General features: G+C 44.4%; 1 protein-coding gene across 4 annotated transcripts in view; it reads left to right on the top strand.

The window, feature by feature from the left end:
- Positions 1 to 21,481, top strand: part of TRABD2B (TraB domain containing 2B) — a 390,651-nt gene that overhangs the window by 223,184 nt on the left and 145,986 nt on the right. For all 4 annotated transcript variants that reach the window (XM_065553796.1, XM_065553795.1, XM_065553797.1 and 1 more), the window contains one exon: positions 6,755 to 6,929. In XM_065553796.1, the coding sequence (XP_065409868.1) occupies positions 6,755 to 6,929 (175 nt within the window). The remainder of the gene's footprint in view (positions 1 to 6,754; positions 6,930 to 21,481) is intronic.

Below are 21,481 nucleotides of genomic sequence, written 5' to 3'. Positions count from 1 at the left end.
TTCCTGCCTTCGAAAGGCAGACTCTTATTGAGCTTCAGTAAAGGGCAGGATGGAAAAGCCATCGCCGGGCTGGAAACAGTGACTTAGTCAAAACCATAACGCCGCTTCCCGCCATGCTCCCTGGAGCGAGGCTAGGGGCAGCTTGGCTGGGGAGTGGGTGGACACCCCAGGGTAGATGTGCCTGGGAGAGATTGTATTGGTTTTACTGACCTGTCTCCAGCTGAAAATGGCAGCTTTCTGACTGAACGGAATGAAGGGTCTGCCCTGAGACATTGTTCTGTGCTGGGTGGGTGTGTGGGCCTGAAATCTGATTAGCAGAATCATGAATGTGTTTAGTATTTTGAGATTTCTGGTCAATGCAAGTACCGGGCTAGATTTATGTGTCATGTTAAGGCTCCTATAAACCTCTCCAGCAACCTGTATGTCAGAAGATCCCCCTGGTGGGATCAAGCTGGTTTACCTGCTCTGGCTATGCCCTCTTCCACCTCCAGCATGTCCTGGATACGTCCTAGACACCTCGCCCGCTGCTTCCTCAGGCCTTTCCCCAGTTCTACCCAGCCTTGCACCTTGCTTAACCACTTACAGCTGTGCAAAGTGGGTGTGAAAAGTCACCTCCAGTGTAAATAGAGGCATAGGATGGGACCTAGTCCAGTATCTAAATGGTTGCCTGAGAGGTAAGAACCCCATGCCTTGCAGATGTGGGATAATCGACCCCATCCTGCTTAAGGGTGAGCAGATTTTGAGTGAGATGAAGGGGTAACTGAGTTGATTTCTCTCACTTTGCATAGAAAATCCTTTCACCCCCCCGTCAGGCTTCTGGTATTTTATTTTTCCTGTTAAAAGTCACTAATAAATGGAGGATTTATTTGGCTGGTGGCAGGGCGTTAATCTGCATCAGTGCCCTGGGCAGCACACCACTGTGCATAGCTCCTTTACGGTTTCCTCTTTCTCCATTTTGCATAATGACCCAGGAGTTGATCTGTTTGGAAGCTGCCAACTTTGGGCCATACCAAATTAATTAGCCGCCTCTTTTCTTGGCTATTGAGGGCCCTTTCGGAAGGAAACTCATGGCTCCTGGAGCAGAAACGGTTGAGTCAGCAACAGTCATCGTTTCAGCAACCACAATCCCATGTCGGCTTTATCCGTCACTTGGCTACTCTTATGCTCACAGTCCATTCGGCGTGCACTATTGGAATTCTTCACATTACAGGGTAAAGTAACCATAGATTGTTCGGCCAGATGTTAGAAATGTCCATAAATCAGAGGAGAACAGGTGTCTTCCAACTCCAAGTAGTATATTTTGTAGCACCGGAGTAAAAATACAATGCCCCATTGACCTTTGTTAGCAGTAGAGTCCCTTCCCTGTATAGGCCATGATAACCATTACTTATATGTCGGCCTCTTGCTGCAAAACACGGGTATAAATTGAGAGCAGCTCATCTGAGCTCAATTTGAATCTTACATACTATGACAGGTTGGCAGCCTTTAGAACTCTCCTTGGGGTCTTTAGAATCCTGTTTGAGCAGCATTGTCAATTCCTGTGATTTTAATCGAAAGCGTCCTGGTGCTCGGTGTTTTGCTTAAGGTCCTGGATTTCAATATAGCAAGGTTCTAGCCTTTATGGTTGCAGAGAAAAGCTAGGAAATGTGAAGTCTAAAGGCTCAAAACCCAGAAGGCCAATAAAAAGTGATGTCTTATTAAAAAAAAATCCCATGCTCTTTAAGACAATCTATATGATTTTGAGGGCTTGATTCATGATTTTTTATCTTGCTTGCTTGGCAATACTGTTTATGGATGCAGGGCTCCTCTGACATGTCCTGTTAATTGAGGAAGGATGGTCTGTGGTTAAGACTGGGACGCAGGAGATCCATGATCAATTCTCTGTTCTGCCACTGACTTTCTCTGACTTTGAACATGTCACCTAATCTCTCTCTCCACCTCAGTTCCATGACTATAAAATGGGGATACTAGGTGAGTTCTCTGTTTAGATTGTGAAGTGTTTGGGGCAGGTACTGTACCTTACTGTGTGTGTGTGTGTGTTTGTGTGTGTGGTGCCCAAATGGTAGGAATCAGGAGTTTGAACCCCACATACAGGTGAAGTGGGATTACCGCTGAGCCATAGTATAGGTGAGTTCAGTTAGCTTTCAACCAGGATATAAAGGGGGTTGGAGGAGCCTCTCTGAGGCAAAGAGAGGGAACTAGAGTCTGGGACAGAGGTTCTTCAGGGAAAACCCTAAGGACCACCTGGCCTGGGGAAAATGCTTAGTCTGAGGTTTGTGTTTGAGTGTTGTACCAATAATGCCCACCTCAGGAAAGGGACTATATGGTCTCCATAGTGCATACATTGGCAGCAATGACACTTGCGTAGACACTGGGATGTCTTCAGTGGGGTTTCTCTGTTTTGACATGGGGGTAACAGAAGAATTTTTGGGTCCCTGTCCCATTTTCGTTTCCGGGACTCGTCCTCCCGAATCACAGATGGAATAAAGCTTGAAGGGCAATAACACTGACTCACTCCTCATCTTCACCCCGCCAGTCTCACCCACAGCTCAATCCAGGTCAGAGATGTTCCTGCGTTAACATCTAACGGGAGCCTGCACTCTTTGCACTGGACTGATATACGGAGGCCCAATTCCCGTGAAAGCCTTTGGGCCAAACTCATCGGTGACTTTAAAAAGGCCTGATTCTGATTTCATCCGTACTGGTGCAAGGCTACTGATCTGAATGGAGTTAGTCCACATAGAGTAACTAGAGCAGGGGCCAAATAGGGTGTAAGTAGTTTGGGAAATATTGCTAAGGGTAGCTTGTCTCAATAGTGAAAATTGCACGATGCTGGTGTTTGCTGGGCCTGATTTTGATTTCACACTGAAATTGATTTCAGGCTCCATTGTGGTCAGTGGTGTTCTACAGGGGTAGATGAGATCAGGAGTAGTCATTTCTGTTGTGGCAGGAAAAAACAACTAACTGGAGACTATAAAAAGACTATAAGTATAGGTTGGGCCTGCTTTGTTTTATTCACCAGTGAATTTGGATTGACGTGTCTGCACTTACACATGTCTGAGGTAATTGTTTTCAGGACGATTTGGTAAATCTCTGATTCTTTGTGTCAGTCCCAAAACTCCTCTAAACATTTAAAAAAAAAACAACACCCCTGTGAAAAAATGTACTTCAGTGTTTATAACATCTCAGTTCCATCATGGCAGGAGCTAGGCCATTATCCCTCTCTGTGTCTTGCTTCCCGTTAATGATACTGCAGGACGTTGTGCTAACGTAACATGTTTCCTCTGTCTCAGTACAGATGTGGAGACCGAGTGGCATTCTGAAGCTTTACACAAAGGCTTTTATACTGACCGCTGTGGTAGAACCCAGCACTATTTCCAGATAACATTTATTGTCACTCAGGCCTAGGGTGACCAGATGTCCCTATTTTATGGGGACAGTCCTGATATTTGGGGCTTTGTCTTATATAGGTGCCTATTACCTCCCACCCCCTATCCCGATTTTTCACACTTGCTGTCTGGTCACCCTACTCAGTCCTGTAACCTGGGGATCTTCTTTGACTCGGACCTCTCTCTAGTTCCTCGCATCCAGGCGATGGCTAAATCTTGCTGCAGAGCATTTATCCTCACAACACTTTTGGGAGTTTGAGCATTGGCCTGCTAAACCCAGCGTTGTGAGTTCAATCCTTGAGGGGACCACTTAGGGATCTGGGGCAAAATCAGTACTTGGTCCTGCTAGTGAAGGAAGGGGGCTGGACTCGATAACCTTTTGGGGTCCCTTCCAGTTCTAAGAGATAGAGAGGCAGGCCAGCTCTATCGTTCCCATTGTACAGATGGGTAACTGAGGCACAAAGAGACGAAGTGACTTGTCCAAAACCACACACGAAGTCTGTGGTGGAGCAGGGACTTGAATCATAGAATATCAGGGTTGGAAGGGACCTCAGGAGGTCATCTAAGGGGGAGGAGGGAAATAAAACCTGCCGGCATAATCGCTCATGTGCACAGTGCTATGTTGGTGAGAGATGCTCTCCCGTCGGCATAACGCTGCTACATGAGTTCTCATACAGTGGCACAGCTGTAATGCCTCTGTAAGCCTGTGAGTGTAGACATGGCCTTAGTCTCAGGCTTGCGTCCTAACCATTGTGCCATCCCTCCTAAAGCTCCCACTGACTTCATTGTTGCACAGTCATGGCTGCAGAACCCCAGTACTGCAAATTCTTATGTACATGAATAACTTTATTCGCCTACCTTCTGACTGGGAGTGCTCACCTGGGTAGAGCTACACATGTAGGGAAGGGCTTGTCTATGCATGAAAGTTAATCTGGAATAAAGTAGGGTGTGAATTTAAAATGAATTAACTACTCCATGTGTTACTCTGACTCTGGAAGAAGAGTGTTGTATTCCCCTTTAGTACCAACTTTGTATTCAGCTAGCCAGAAAAAACAGTGTGATCACAGGTTCCAAAATTATTGCTGTCATACCATACTGCTCTTGGGCTGTACCCCATTCTGGTGCCCACACCAGATCAATAGGACTCCCAGGAGGCTGAATGCTTTGCAAAGGCTTCACACTCAGCTCCCACTTGTCTCCTGCAAAGAGCGCTCTCTCCACATATTGCTTGGCAATGGGTTTCCTGAATATCTAAATTCTGCTTGTGTACATCAACAGCAGGGTTCGAACCCAGGACTCTCAGCATTAGTCACTACTGTTTAAAGCTACAGAAGCAACTTGCTTAGCTAGTAGCATTAGTAGGCTGTTCTCTTTTAGCAGCTCAGCCAGTAGAGGGTTGGCAGCATAGTACACATGCATGCACCACTAGGTGGAGCTATATCTACTTTATCTTGAATCCAAACAAAAAGTCTTCATGGGCCTTCCAGGGAACACTTAACAGGGGGGCATCCAATCCCCTTGCTGAATTCTTGAGGTTGCACTTTTACAATAACAATTTGAAAAAAAAAATTAACTCCCGACGACAGTTAACAGCTTGCTAATTGCATGCAACTGTTTCTTGAGTTCCTGATCCCTGTCTGGTGGTTAAGAAGGCAAAAGGCTCCATAAATCAGCAGGAGCAGCTGCCTCCTTCGAGCCAGGCATGGCGTATGTCACAAACTATAGAAAGGAACTGCGATATTGGAAGAAGTGGAGATGATTAATGGAGCAGACGTCGAGGCTCGGAGAGTGCTTGCACTACTGTGTATAGTAGCTATGCATACTTCAATCATTTATCTTCTCTCCTCACCCGCCTCACCCTCTTTCCCAAGTGACAGGGCAGTCATGTTAAGTGTGGTGGCCATTAAAAATAGAATAATTTACAATGTGCTTAAAGACCCGGCATGGTGTTGCCAGTAATGACGCTTAAATGTGTCCCTTCCTCTTGTTCTTTGGGAGGAGAATGGAAAGGGAATAGGAAACCCAATGCTTGATTTTAAATGACTGCTCTGGCTTCAGCAAACCCTTTCCAGCTTAGGAGGAGAAAATCTGGGTCCCTTTGGCATCTGCTGTTTGATCCGTTCATTGTCATGCCAGGTGGGCATCTTGGGTGAGATGAGCAAAGGATAGTTTAATGACAAGCCAAGAGCAAAAAATTAAATACAATTAACAAGGCAATGTGTATCTTGATTCTACTAGGCTGGATTATAGCTGGGTCTATGCAGATGGGGTGGAAATATGATGCACTTAACTTTCTGCTTGGGCCAGAGCTTCATATAATCACCTATAACCCTAACCCTAAAACCTAAGTCCTTGTATTTCCTGGACAGGTGGGGAAGGTTAGCTCCAGCATCAATGCTAGGCTTGCTAAGCGGGTGGAGTGAGGGAGGTCCACCATCTGACATAGCCGATCCTGCATCAGTATTTTGCATATGGCACTAATGGACCTGCTCTGGAGGCATCTTCGCTAATTCCAGATCAGGATCTGTATGCTTATATACTGCCTTCGTTGTCTTTGGGCAATGGGTGGAGAGGAGAGATTTTTCCACTTCTAGGTACTGTGCCTTCAGACCTTCTTAGATCTGCCAAGATATCATTTCGTTGTCCAATTCAACTTCTAAAACCTCCCGCACCTCTGGCTAAGCTCCATTGTTCTGATACCCATTAAATATGGAATCTTGGTATACAAGGAAATACAAATGCTTGTAGTATTTATGTAGAACCAATTGATTTATGGCTTTCCTTTACAGCAGAGAGCCAAACGCAGAATGGCCATTATTTACTCAAACCCAGTCCAGGGGATAGGAATCTTTGACGGCCTTTGCCCCTTCCTTGAGATCTGAAGCTGCTTTGCCTTTCGCTGTTGTAGCCAGTAATGTTTTTTTTTTTGCCTCTCCAACATCCTCAGAATACTCAAAACAAACACAAAATGAGTCCAGTTTTGAAATCCAGTGACGTTCTGTTCATTTTTTTTTGTCCTTCTCTTTATTTTCCAGTTTCACATTCTCCTCTGCACTTCCCAGTTCAGATCCAGACCAGTAAAAATCCTAATTTTTTTTTTTAAAGGCATGGTCTTATGGAATTTCCTGCAATCTGACACGGTTTGCACACCTTGTTTGCAGTGCCGGGAAGTTTGGGCAGTTTAGATAAACTTGGGTTAAGATTCCAATGTTAATTCCAGTTAATCTGGAATAAAGTAGGGTGTTGGATGCTTGGGTGCTTAGCTGAACCAACCCAAGCTTTATTTCATGTTCTCCCGTCCCAAGCCCCCTGATTTCCCTCTGTCTGCTTTTGTAGCTGAACTGCAGTATTTCTTTCCATTGCAGCTCCCTAACTTCATCAACACAACGCTCCCTCCACATGAGCAAGTGACGGCTCAGGAGATAGACAGCTACTTCCGACAGGAGCTCATTTACAAGAGGAACGAGAGGATGGGGAAAAGAGTGATGGCCCTTTTAAAGCAGAACACAGACAAGAGCTTCTTCTTTGCCTTTGGAGCAGGTATGGAACAAAATACCCTTGTTTGTTTACTTATGTGGACAATGTAATTGAAATCCAATGGGGGGGGGGGGAGGGTTTTTCACTGTAAAATTTGGCCTTCAGTATAGAAATCTTCCTCTTGGGAATCTCCTTTGAGGCAGAAGGTCCTTGCTCCCTGACCTATTTCAGGACCTGGCAGTGATGTGGATTGAAACATAAACTCTTTGCACTTACACAATTTATTTTAAATGCCAACATATGTTCACTTATTGTTTCCCTCTTATTGTAAATCTGCTCATTTCTTAGGCCTTGGCTACACTTACCAGCTAGTTCGACGGCTGGAAATCGAAGTTCTGGGTTCGACTTATCGCGTCTAGTCTGGACGCGATAAGTCGAACCCGGAAGTGCTTGCCGTCGACTGCGGTACTCCAGCTCGGCGAGAGGAGTACCGCGGAGTCGACGGGGGAGCCTGCCTGCCCAGTGTGGACCAAGGTAAGTTCGAACTAAGGTACTTCGACTTCAGCTACGTTATTCACGTAGCTGAAGTTGCGTACCTTAGTTCGAATTAGGGGGGTAGTGTAGACCAAGCCTCAGAGACTGAGTCAGGACATTCATGGACTTTACTAGTAGAGTTGATACATGCCAGGCTACTTAGCGGCCTTTCAAATCATCGCAGACTATCTTCAGTGTTCCTTAGGGTACGTCTATACTTACCTCCGGGTTCGGCGGTAAGCAATCGATCTTCTGGGATCGATTTATCACGTCTTGTCTAGACGCGATAAATCGATCCCGGAAGTGCTCGCTGTCGACACCGGTACTCCTGCTCCACGAGAGGAGTACGCGGAGTCGATGGGGGAGCCTGCCTGCTGCGTGTGGACCCACGGTAAGCACCTTGTAGTTCGAACTAAGATACTTCGACTTCAGCTACGTTATTCACGTAGCTGAAGTTGCGTATCTTAGTTCGAACTGGGGGGTTAGTGTGGACCAGCCCTTAGAGTGCTCCTGTTTGCTCCCAAAAGGGACTCTATACAGTAAAGATGCCTGCAATAGATTGCTACAATATACACATGCTACAATGCCCCCTTTCTTTTTTGAACAGAGTAGAAACTTTTCTAAGGTGAAAGCATTTATCTTTCTAACTTCTAAGGCCCCAACTAAGCATGTATTTAAAGTTAAGCCAGTGCTTAAGTCCATTGATTTCAAGGCAGTTAGCGATTGCCATATTGAAAACCAATAATTGATTCCTACTCTGTGTTTTCTTGCTCTTAGTCAATTTGTAATCCATGACGGAACTTGGCCTCTCACCCCATGACTCTTGCAAAGGATGTTGGCAAAGGCCACTCTTGCGATCCTTACTCAGGCAAAGCTTCCATAAGCATCAGTGGAAATTTTTGCTTGAGAAGAACTTCAAGATTTGGTCCAGACCTTCCGTTATTCCTTGTTACAGCATGGACACATTTTGATTTTTTTTTCTCAGTTCATCTAGACTGAATTTTCTCTGGCACTTCTACTCTCCCATTCCTTGATGTTTCCATGTCTTTAGAAATCAGTTTTGCCTAGCTCTCCTTGCGGTAGGAAAATGCACTTTTTTAGGGAGAGAGCAGGGAGAGAGAGAGAGAGAAATTGAAAGGGATGTGTCAGATGTTTAACAGAGCAAAAGTGGTAGAGTAAAACTACACAAACAGGTACTTGCCACACATCTCTTCCTAGCAGTCATGGCTGAACTGCGGAAGTTCAGGGCTTTTGTTTAACATCCGAAATTGACAATCTGAAGATTATTCAAACTAATTGGGGAAAGTGGCTAAAAACTCTGCAAGGAGACAGGTTTCGCCATGAAATTTTGACTACGGCCTGGTTTTGACTGTGTTAGAATCAGCCTTTGTCACTAGGCTTCTGCATCCAGTTCTGTCTGCAGCCAGAAAGAACAGATACATACAAAGGTTTGGGGGAAATTTCTGGTTGTTGTTTTTTTTTTTAATTTAATTCAAGTGTCAGCTTTCATTCTTGCAACTCCTTTAGAGGAAACACATTAGCTCCTCACTGAAACAGCGTTTATTATGCTGCAAAAGATAAGCCATTCCATCCCAAAAAAGGATCTCCCCAACTTTTGCGCTCATAGTTTCTGATAACTTTAATCAGCACTTGATTGATTATTTGCAGAACTGATTGAAAATTGGATTTTTTTCCCCCTATGGGAAAGTCCAATATGTCAACTTTTTATTTTGTTGATTTTTTTTTCTTCAGAACAAAAAGTTTTGAAAAATTTCATATTGGAAATGTTTGTTTTGGTGTGCTCGAACAAATGGAAACATTTTTTGTTTCAAGTTCACCATTAAACTATCTCTCTCTAAGGTCCCAAGGTGCTTCTTGGGAGTTGTAATTCTGATGCCGCAAGTCCTTATTCTTTCTATGGGCTTGGCTCCAGGGCTGATGTACAGCTCCCATGATGCACCATGTGGCTTGGTCAGAGGTCACAGTGTATTATGGGAGGTGTAGGTCAGCCTGCCTATAGGAGATAATGAGGTATGAAGCACCTGAACTACAACTACAACCTGATTCACCCTAGGTAGGTGCAGGTTGGTGTCAAAATGACTTTAAACAAAATATTTTGTTTCAATTTGTCCCAGTGGAAAATACATTAATACTAATTAAAAAATTGTTAAAACCAAATTTTACCATGGAAAATTCCCAACTGACTCTCCTTGTCTGTCACCCATTGCGCCAATATGTTTCTCTGATAGAAATGGCCTAACTTGTGCACCTCTATATAGGTTGAGTATCAGGGGGTAGCCGTGTTAGTCTGTATCTACAAAAACAACAAGGAATCTGGTGGCACCTTAAAGACTAACAGATTTATTTGGGCATAAGCTTTCGTGGGTAAAAACCTCACTTCTTCGGATGCATAGAGTGAAAGTTACAGATGCAGGCATTATATACTGACACATGGAGAGAAGGGAGTTACTTTGCAAGTGGAGAGCCAGTGTTGACAGGGCCAGTTCGATCAGGGTGGATGTGGTCCACTCCCAATAATAGATGAGGAGGTGTCAATTCCAGGAGAGGAAAAGCTGCTTCTGTAATGAGCCAGCCACTCCCGGTCCCTCTTCAAGCCCAAATTAATGGTGTTAAATTTGCAAATGAATTTTAGTTCAGCTGTTGCTCTTTGAAGTCTGTTTCTGAAGTTTTTTTGTTCAATGATAGTGACTTTTAAATCTGTAATAGAATGACCAGGGAGATTGAAGTGTTCACTTACTGGCTTTTGTACGTTACCATTCCTGATGTCCGATTTGTGTCCATTTATTCTTTTGTGGAGGGACTGTCTGGTTTGGCCAATGTACATGGCAGAGGGGCATTGCTGGCACATGATGGCATATATAACATTAGTAGATGTGCAGGTGAATGAGCCCTTGATGGTGTGGCTGATGTGGTTGGGTCCTCTGATGGTGTCGCCAGAGTAGTTATGGGGACAGAGTAGGCAACGAGGTTTGCTACAGGGATTGGTTCCTGGGTTGGTTCTTCTGTGGTGTGGTGTGTAGTTGCTGGTGAGTATTTGCTTCAGGTTGGGGGGTTGTCTGTAAGCGAGGACTGGCCTGCCTCCCAAGGTCTGTGAGAGTGAGGGATCATTTTCCAGGATAGGTTGTAGATCATGGATAATGCGCTGGAGAGGTTTCAGCTGGGGGCTGTATGTGATGGCCAGTAGTGTTCTGTTATTGTCCTTGTTGGGCCTGTCCTGTAGTAGGTGATTTCTGGGTACCCGTCTTGCTCTGTCAATCTGTTTCATCACTTTCCCAGGTGGGTATTGTAGTTTTAAGAATGCTTGATAAAGATCTTGTAGGTGTTTGTCTCTGTCTGAGGGGTTGGAGCAAATTTGGTTGTATCTTAGGGCTTGGCGGTAGACAATGGATCGTGTGATGTGTCTTGGATGGAAGCTGGAGGTATGTAGGTACGTATTGCGGTCAGTAGGTTTCCGGTATAGGGTGGTGTTTATGTGACCATCACTTATTTGCACTGTAGTGTCCAGGAAGTGGATCTCTTGTGTGGACTGGTCCAGGCTGAGGTTGATGGTGGGGTGAAAATTGTTGAAGTCCAGGTGGAATTCTTCAAGGTCCTCCTTTCCGTGGGTCCATATGATGAAGATGTCATCAATGTAGCGCAAGTAGAGGAGGGGCACTGTATAGGTTGTGATGGGTCTGATGTGCTCGGCCCTGGGAGCACATGTGGACCACAAACGTAAGGAGGTCCTTCTGTCTCCCTAAATTGAAAACAGATGCTGTTCGTTGAACAGCATTTTTTTTCAATAGTGCGACAAATGAACTGGCCTCCAAGGAGTTTGTTGTAGATAATCTAAGATACGGCAAAGATAAAAGACCTTACTATTGTCTCTTGTTACAAAGATGTTGCAGGCCTGACAACGAAGATGACTCAAATATGATAGAAGTGGTTTGGAAGCATTCAGTGGTTAATAGCAAAGATATGTCACTTCCTGCAATTGTCTGTAGATCATCATTGGGCCAATAATATATGGAAGTGCCACCATCCTACTTGTGAGATGACTAAAGTTTGATTATCCTGTAAAGAGGAAATGAGCAGTTGTGAGGACAAATATTTTAAATAGAGACGGCACTTAAGGAGGGTCTTAGATCAGAATCTGGAACCCGATTAAGTAATTAGATTATTCATTATGAATTATGTTATGCAGTTAGATTGTATTAACTAGATATGATCAGATCAGACATGGGGTCAGAATACAGACAAGAGTCTGTAACTGAGGTTCAGATTCACTGGTGGTGACATCTCGAGAACTGTTCTCTTGAGCTTTTGGCCCCAAATGATGGAAATCTCATGAGATCAGCTCTTCTCAGGAGACTTTTGCCAAGTTGCTCTGGAATTCTTCTCATGAGATTTCATCCACCTCTGTACCCAAATGGGCAGGTAGTCCCCTTTCAGTTTTGGATACCATCAGGAAATAAAACACTACAGGTGAGTTCAGATCCATGAGTTGGGTCTAAATCATCTCACGTCCTTCCTGAAATTCCTGGAGGGCTATATTTGAGGTTCTGGTTTTGGCTGAACTCAAGTTTTTAAAATGAAACAAACACTGACCCTATCCTGCACACATTGGGCAACAGGCGATTCATTGTGGTGCTCACCCTGCGTGTCTTTCTGAATTTCTTGCCCAAGAAATGAATTCACTTTCTTCATGTCTAGTTGAAGGTAGGCGTGGAGGGAATCTGAATGGATTATCAGGACATCAAGCTATTCTGGCACCAGATTATTTTCCAACCGCTATTTACCTGCCAGAAAAAGTGCATAGTGAGCTATTACTTTTCTGGAGTAATGATGATGCCATGTGGCCAGTTCAGAAATTCTGATAATCTCAGAATGGGTTCCCAGGAGGCTATGGTGCATCCCATCCCAGCTTCTACTCATATACCATTGAACTGTAGAAAGCAAAATTGTAAGAGATCTACTTTATTCAGCCGTTTTGTCCATCCCTCCTTGGTAAGCCACTGCAGCTCGTCGTCCTTTCATCTTCTGTCCAATCTAGTTTTCAGTGATTCAAGCAATGCAGCTTCCGCCATTTCCCTCAGAGAGACTATTTTACAATCCAATAGGCGTCACTGGGAGCATTTTTCTCCATTTTATTCGGCCTGCATTTTTCTTTTGATCATTTTCACCCCCTTGCACTTAAAGATCTCCGTGCCAAACTGAATATTAAATATTCTCTGATGTTCCTGAGATCTCTGTTTTTTAAAGATAGCCCAGAGTCTTCCACTATTCCCTGGTCTAGTCCATCTTTATGCTGTAAGTGATCGGGAGATGACTGATTCTTCCATGCCAGAATATTGCTGTGGTTTTGATACATGAGTTCATTTTCCTTTATGATTCAAATACAGTTGTGTTTGCAATATTGCCAACTCCCAAAAAATCACAAGCTTGGCTTAAAAATTATGGTTTGTTTTCCTAAATACATCTTGAGTTCTTTTTATTTGCCTTCTGATTCCTGAGCTTTAGGGTGCATACAGGTCATGTTTTCAACATTTTCTCTATACTCATGAAAGCTTGAAATGTATCTTTTAAAAAAGAGAGAGAGAGAATTGAATTTCTCACATTTTCCCATGACTCCAGGAGCTCAGTCTTTAAAAACATGCCATATACCGTGAAAAGTATGATAAAATTGCGAGGACTGGCTTTGATTTGTTTTAGCAAGGTTGCACAAAGTTAGCTGATGCCGTTTTGCTTAGGGGCCCAGTGACTTTTGCTAAATGTAGTTATTGAAGTTCCAGCAGCCTGTCAGTTGCATGCCCATTCCTGACACTAATTTAGGATCTTGATTGAGTAGAAGGATAATTTCTCTTGCAGAGCAGTAGATTTGCATAATGTGCATGACTATCCCAGCACAGTATGCAGATGTTCTCGTAAATTACAACCTGGTCAAGTTCAACGTACCCCTTTCAGTGATTATGGCAGCAGGATTTTTATAATGCCTGAAAGAAAAGATATGGTTGTTTAGAGTAAAAATATGATGGGGGAAGGGTCATGGTGACCATAAATGTTATGGAGTTGACAGGCTGAGGGCCATGTTGACTGTAGCTATCACACAAGGAGACATTATGCTGGCTAACCACGAATGCAGAATCCCAGCGCCACCGAGCTAGCGGTTAGTTCTGGAAAATCCCAGCTGCTGGCAGCAAAGGGTTTGATTAGTGAATGTTGTGGGTTTGGACTGGCTGAAATTCCTACTGGGATAAAACCTCATGGCTGTGTAGGACCCACTCTTCTTAATATGGAATTTCCCTTATCACTAAAAAATATTACTATGGGCCAGATTGTGACTAGTACTTGCTTGGGTGTGCAGGTGCGGGAAGGCACAAAGAAGCCTTTCTCTCCATCAACCTTTCATCCCCTGGGCCTGGGCTCGGCCCTGTTTCACTCCCTACTCTCCCCTTAGTGCAGGGATTGCTGACTACTATTGGATCATGTCTCCATTGGAGCTGGAAGGTGTCATTTCCAGCGTTAACAATAGCGGTATAGCCCCAGTGGTGCGCGTGGGGGCACGAGTTAACCATCCCGGGGGGTTCAAACGGTATTGAACTCAGGGCAGTTAGCCCATCTGGCTCGTCCATGAAGTTCTGCCTACACTGTTATTTTTAGCACTCTGGTTCAATCAAAGCAAGCACTGGGCTGTCTACCAGAGCTGGAAATTACACCCCCAGCTCCAGTGTAGACACATCCTTAGCACTGCTTGGGGTGCAAACCGTCCCAAATGAGGTTGAGACGGCCACTGTCCTCGTTAGCCCATGAAGTGGCAGGCACAGCTGGCCAGCCATGGAGAGACGTGCACACTCCACCTTCTTAAAGAGCGGTGTAGGGAGATTGCTCTCCTACAACTTGGTTAGCTCAAGTGAGAGGCATTGTGTAGCTGCGCATTACTATCAATACAGAATAGTAATTAACTACTTCAACCTGGCCCTACATGCCTATGTCAACCACTCTTCTATATTATGGAGTTGCACTGTTACCACCTCGTTTTGGCTGATATACAATTTCATTCATTCTCAACCCATCCGCTGGCTTATAACCTTCCCCACAATATAATGCACTGCATTTTCCCATGATGCTCCACAGCCTAAAAGTAAAATTCTGATGAGGGCAGCTCTAACGGAAATCTATTGGGGGGAAATGTTCTAAATTCTGAGCCCCTAATAAAGGGCCTGGCTACACTTGCAGATGTGGAGCGCTTTGAGTTAAACCAGCCTTCGTAGAGCGCAGTAGGGAAAGCGCTGCAATCTGTCCACACTGACAGCTGACAGCGCCCTGACTGTGGCCACATTAGCCGCTCTTGTAATGGCCACAGAGAGCAGTGCATTGTGGTAGCTATCCCAGCATGCAAGTGGCTGCAATGTGCTTTTCAAATGGGGGGGTGGAGTGTGACAGGGAGTGTTGTGTGTATGTGGGGGGAGAGAGAGTGGGTTTTGGGGGGGCTGAGAGCATGTCAGCATGCTGTCTTGTAAGTTCAGACAGCAACAGACCCCCATCCCCGCCTATCTCTCTCTCACACACAGCATTCCACAGTAATGGTTGCTTTGTCTCGGAGCAGATAAGCAGCTGGCTGTCAGAAATGAAGCTTTCAAAGGGCATATCGGCATGCCTGCAGTGATTCCAAAACAATGACAAGTGGCCAGGGCCGGCTCCAGGGATTTTGCTGCCCCAAGCGGCGCAAAAAAAAAAAAAAAAAAAGCCGCGATCGCGATCTGCGGCGGTAATTCGGCGGGAGGTCCTTCGCTCCGAACGGGAGTGAGGGACCGTCTGCCGAATTGCCGCCGAATAGCTGGACGTGCCGCCCCTCTCCAGAGTGGCCGCCCCAAGCACCTGCCTGGCAAGCTAGTACCTGGAGCCAGCCCTGTGAGTGGCCACTTGACTTAAGGGGATTATGGGACGTTTCTGGAGGCTGATCAGAGCGCAGTAATGCAACACCTCGTTCACACTGATGCCTGGGCATTTCAGCTAATGCGCACCAAATGTTAATCTTCTCGCCGAGGCGGATTACCAGGAGCGCTGTAGCCCTGAGTCAGAGCGCTCTGCGTGCCTTGCCAGTGTGGACGGGTAGTGAGCTAGTGCGTCCGGGGCTGCTTTAATGCACTGTAACTCGCAAGCCCTACACCCAAGACTCAGGTTGGGGTGCTGAAAGTGCCCAGGTACACAGTGGTGAAAACAGGAAAATCTCTGGTGACTAGAACTTGACAAGCACAGATGACTGAGAATTAGGAGTCCTGCTGGGGTTTCTTCCCAACTTTGCCACTGACTTGAGGCGTGACCTTGAGTGAGCTGCTTAGATCCAAGTTTGCAGAAGTGGTCTCAATTTGTCCAACGATGCTGTCCAAACTTTGTGTGTCGATAAGAAATGATGAAATGACATGTTTTGGCAGGTCTGAATTGACATTTTTGGTACGCTGCCAAAATATTTTTTTGGGCGGGGGTGACCATTTTCCCTGGGGAAAAATAAAATTTCCAACCTACTCCATACGCAGTTCTCACATTTGCAATGCCCCGGAACAGGTGAGGACTTTCATTCTCCATCTTCATAAAACCTACCTGTTGCAAGTGAACATTTGTGCAACCCTCCCCTTCTTCTTTCTATTCCTTGCCCTCCCCAAGAAAAAGATAGCACTATGGATTTGGAGAAAATGGGACCCAGCTTTGAAACGTGCTAAATTCTGCAAAATCGAAACCTGTCCTTCCAGGGCTTAATCTACCCAATGAGTCTTGCTGTATCTATGCTCATTGGAAGTGTGCTCCAGCATACGATACAGTATGCATTGTTCCAGGTCACAGTCTTGATCACTTGATTTTGTGGTCAACTCAATGGGATTAAAGGAAGAACGTTGAAGCCAAGCTGGTCTTTGCTTGAAAGAGCCTGAGATGACTGACGTAGTGCAACAGCAAAGCTAAAATACACGGGGCATTTGTGAAGGGCCTTTTACAGTCAAGAAACAGAGAAGCAGCCAATAAAGAGTTAATATTTTGGCAAGTCAGAACATACACATAAAATCAATGTGTAAGAAAAAATCACTTCTGGTTTATTTCATTTTTATGGACAAGTAATTTTCAAGTAACACTTACGATAACAGATGGATAAATTTATGTCTGCAGTTAACTTGAATGATATTTTCCTTAGGATGTTTTACTTTCTCGTGTTCATTTCTGCCTCTCTTTATTGAAATGGAGCTCTGTCGTTTGCGGGGGGCGGGGGGGTTGATAGCTATATTTATCACCTCTGAAGTTCAGAGGCAGTTCCAGTTCACAGTGTTTAATAACAACCGTCTCCGCAGAGTATAAGACAGGATTTTTCTGCTTGAAAGAAGGAGGTTCCGCTGAAGCCAGGGACTGACCTGAAGTCGAAGAGAAGCATCCATAACTAGGCAGCTATGTAAGTGGCTTGTTTTTCAGACTGAGCAACCACAACTCCTACTGATGTATGTGGATGTTGCACATGCTGAAAATCAGGCCACTATAATCAGCTACTTCACTATAGGTTTAGGTGGCTAACCTTAGGCACCCAAGTTTGAGACTTTGGCCTACATGTCTGTTAAATAAGACAAGAGAGCCCAGCTTTACTGTAGATATCTGTGTGCCCAAATGATTGCAGGGAATTTCAGCACACGGTAAGGATATTGTTAATCTACTTCGTACTTTCTATAGGTCCACAAAATTGAAATCCTACTATCATCATCCTCCCACTCGACTGAAATCGTTCCAGCATGAATTGGACTGGTGGCGTCATTAATAACAATAGCCATCATAACTTTTACAATGACGTTAATAGAATTTATCAGTTGTCATCTTCAAAGTCCTTTGCAAACTGTAGCTGATTCATACTTACAACAGCCATAAAAGGTAACTAAATATGATCATCTCTGTTTTACTGATGGGGAAATTAAGACCTAGATTTTAAAAGCTTGTCTAGGAGAAAAATCAATATCAGAGTTGGGATTAGAATGTAGAAAATCATTATTCCTCATCCTATACTCATCCTGCACATCTCTTAGGTTCCCTTTCATCATCATAATAGCACCTGGCTCTTCAGTGCTTCTCATAAGTAGATCTCTAATTACTTTACAAGGAGGTCAATATCATTATCCCCATTGTACAGAGTGGGGAAGTGATTTACTTTAATTTACCCAGCAGTCCAGAGGGAGAGCAAGGAATAGAATCCAGTCCCCTGAGTCTGAGTCCAGTGCTCTACCCACTAGTTCACACTGCCTTACAAACTTCATATAGAAAGCATTTCCCCCACTGCTAAAGAAACAGCCATCTCTGCGGTCAAACATGGCAGGTATTTTACAGCAAACGGTGGCAATAGTCAATCGTTTGGGAAGGAAATGAAGGATGATGTATCCAACTGGAAAAAAAAAGGGGGGGGGGAATTTTAGGAAGTTATTAGCACCTGGCACCCATATGGAATCTGGCAGTGGGGTTAAAATAGGTTTATTTTGGGACTGATTTTTCAAAAGGGACACGCATCCAAATATACATGCAATATTGTGGATTTACAACCATTGTACATGCAAATGACCAGATGGTTGATTGGCAGTCACAACTGATGTACGTTTGCATGCCAATTAGGCATAAAATTGCATTCACATTTGTGTGCAGAAGGAATCAGACTTGCTGGAAATCTGGGCCTTTCCTTCTAGAGCGCCACACTTCTTTCCAGTTTTCATTATCCTGCTTTCATCCCCTGCAGAATATTTTTTTTTTAAAAGTAAGAAAAATATAGAGAGAAAACCACCAAATTCCAGGGAATAAAGAGACTCTATCCCTAGAGTACGGCTCCCTGCTCCAACGCTGATTAGTGGTGCTACTGACATCACCAACTCAGCTCATTGCAGAGTTGTCTCTACAGAGCAAGAAATTGGCGACCGTGGGTCTGAGCTTGGCAAACCTACAAACGAGGAGAAAAGGGTGAATTAACGGTTTGCAGATGCTGGAATCCCCTGTGTGTGTTTTTATTTGGGCATGCAGATGCTTGTAGTAAAGTTGAGCTGTTGTTGTTTTTTTAAGGCAAAATGTCATTTACCTTTAAAAAACAAATGCTATTTTTGTCTGAAATCTTGTAAGTTACATTTAAAGGTCTTTATTAAAAAATGCAGGGTCTGATTCGTGTCTTAGATATTCTGGTGTAAATCAGATATAACTCACCTTAAGTGTAAATCCAGCCTTTTAAAAACACAAGGAACTTTTATTATACATTGATCTTGTATCATAGGGACATTTGGAAGCCTCTGAAAGTATATATATATATATATATTCCCCTGAAGCTGCATCTGCACAGAGAGCCTGAGCGGCTAAATAATAGAATCATAGATTATAGGACTGGAAGGGACCTCGAGAGGTCATCGAGTCCAGTCCCCTGCCCGCATGGCAGGACCAATTACTGTCTAGACCATCCCTGATAGACATTTATCTAACCTACTCTTAAATATCTCCAGAGACGGAGATTCCACAACCTCCCTAGGCAATTTGTTCCAGTGTTTAACCACCCTGACAGTTAGGAACTTTTTCCTAATGTCCAACGTAGACCTCCCTTGCTGCAGTTTAAACTCATTGTTTCTGGTTCTATCCTTAGAGGCTAAGATGAACAAGTTCTCTCCCTCCTCCTCATGACACCCTTTTAGATACCTGAAAACTGCTATCATGTCCCCTCTCAGTCTTCTCTTCTCCAAACTAAACAAACCCAGTTCTTTAGAAGAAGAAACCCAGTTACTGGACCTCATTTGTTAAAGGAAAACTGCAATGATTAATTACATCTAAGGGTGTTTCCTGCAGTGCTCCTTCTCCATAACATGCCACTGACACTGGGATTGTTTGGGGGAAAACTGGCACAAGAATTGGGTCTGCTGGTTTTGTGCCAGCTGAGAATTTCTGTCCATCCAGAGAATTCTTTGCTGGCCAGCTATGGGCAGATGCTGGTTCCTTTGTGCTCCCTAAGCAGCCTTGTTAGTCACATTCCTAGATTCCTTGGAATTAGAAGTATTGGCCTGAATAACTTCTACGTTGCATTGCAATTTTGCTTTAAGAAATCCCTTACAAACCACACCGCACATATTTTGCATGACGTAGTTTAATGTTCTGCGTGATGAATGAGAGAGTCTGTCTGTTTTCGGGAGAATCTTTGGTTTTAAAAACTCATACGTTAATGTCAGTTCCTTGAGATCCCTCACAAAATCATATCAAATCAAATTTATTATTACATCTGTGCCAAGTTCTATTGGACGACTCTACTTCTAACTACTACCCGTTCCGAAGGAGGCAAAATCTACGTTACCCCATCCTGACGTACACTATACTGACTTCGGCTGTAGGGTTGTCAAAGCACTTTACAAGTGTTAAATGAAGAGTCTCACAGACCTGTGAAACAGGTAATACTATTAGACCCATTGACTCACAGATGGGAAAATTGAGGCACAGAGATGTTAAGGGATAGATTGTGGCCCCTTTACTGGCCCCTATGAGAGTTCCATTGGAGTCAATGGAAGTACACTTGTGTGAACGAGTGCTCACAGGTATAAAGAAGGAAGGGGTCCACATCGGCGGCCTTATTGACTTGACCAATATTAATGTACTGCTGGTGGGAGGGTTTCTGCTCTCCACTGTGGTCCTTACAGGCTTTTGAGGTGTCATAAAAGGCCAGTAGAGGCTCCACAGCGAAGGTGCTGAGAGCAATGCTGCAAGCTCCAGGGTAGGGGGCATGGCTGTGGGCCACATCTGGAGTACTGCGTCCAGTTGTGGGGGCCCCCCACTACAGAAGGGATGTGGACAAATTGGAGAGAGTCCAGCGGAGGGCAACAGAAATGATCAGGGGGCTGGGGCACATGACTTACGAGGAGAGGCTGAGGGAACTGGGGTTATTTAGTCTGCAGAAGAGAAGAGTGAGGAGGGATTTGATAGCAGCCTTCAACTACCTGAAGGGGGGTTCCAAAGAGGATGGAGCTCGGCTGTTCTCAGTGGTGGCAGATGACAGAACAAGGAGCAATGGTCTCAAGTTACACTGGGGGAGGTCTAGGTTGGATATTAGGGAAAAGTATTTCACTAGAAGGGTGGTGAAGCACTGGAATGGATTACCTAGGGAGCTGGTGCAATCTCCATCCTTAGAGATTTTTAAGGCCCAGCTTGACAAAGCCCTGGCTGGGATGATTTAGTTGGGGATTGGTCCTGCTTTGAGCAGGGGGTTGGACTAGATGACCTCCTGAGGTCTCTTCCAACCTCAATCTTCTATGAGTCTATAAACGAGGGTTGATCATTTTCAAAGATATGAAATAGAAAAATGTGCCATGAGATAGATAATATTAAGGCTCTGTCTTCAGCAGGAAACAGTTCTGACTAGAAACGCCTATTATTCCCTTAGCTTTGCCTCTTTGTGCCTACCTATAGCAGAGCCTATGGTCTCCTTGCAGAAAATCTCACAAGATTTATACTTGCTCCCATAGGTTCTCTTTTCAATATTAGTCTTCAAGGCATGTACAATGTATTCATTTTAGTGGGTTTAATAATACAGATGAGTCATTGGTTTGACACATTTTCCCAGTAATTTTTGAATAAATTCTTCATGATTAAAGATCTTTTCCCCTTATTTGAGTAGCTGCAATGCTAACAGACCTCTGAATCACAGGAGTGAGATCAGACATGTGTGTGGGGACTCTTGTTGTTTTACAAAGATCTGTAGCTGACTAGAGCTGTTTGAGTAAAGTGACTGTGGTTAAGACCTTCCTTTGCTAGAAGCCACATTGTCCACAACTATGTGGAACTGGGGAGGAGTGTGAGATAGCAGCTAGGGGGCTTGGGAGGTTTGAGGCACCTCAGTCACCTACTCCGTGGGTGCTCCAGGACTCAAGCACCCACTGAAAAAAAATAGTTGATGCCCCAGGGGTCAGAGCTTGAGTATGGAATGTGATGAGTTCTGTGCTGCTAACAACTTCTGCCCTTGGGGCAGGGAGTTTGTTTGTAAACAGAGGCGGGGTGATTAAGATAACAGAAGGCTTGTCTTTAAATTAATTTAAGGATCCTAAGATGAT

This window comes from Chrysemys picta, chromosome 8 (genome assembly GCF_011386835.1).
Source record: "Chrysemys picta bellii isolate R12L10 chromosome 8, ASM1138683v2, whole genome shotgun sequence".
NCBI lineage: Eukaryota > Metazoa > Chordata > Testudines > Emydidae > Chrysemys > Chrysemys picta.
The sequence above is the reverse complement of the archived record's forward strand: the minus strand, read 5'-3'. Positions and strand labels throughout refer to the sequence as shown.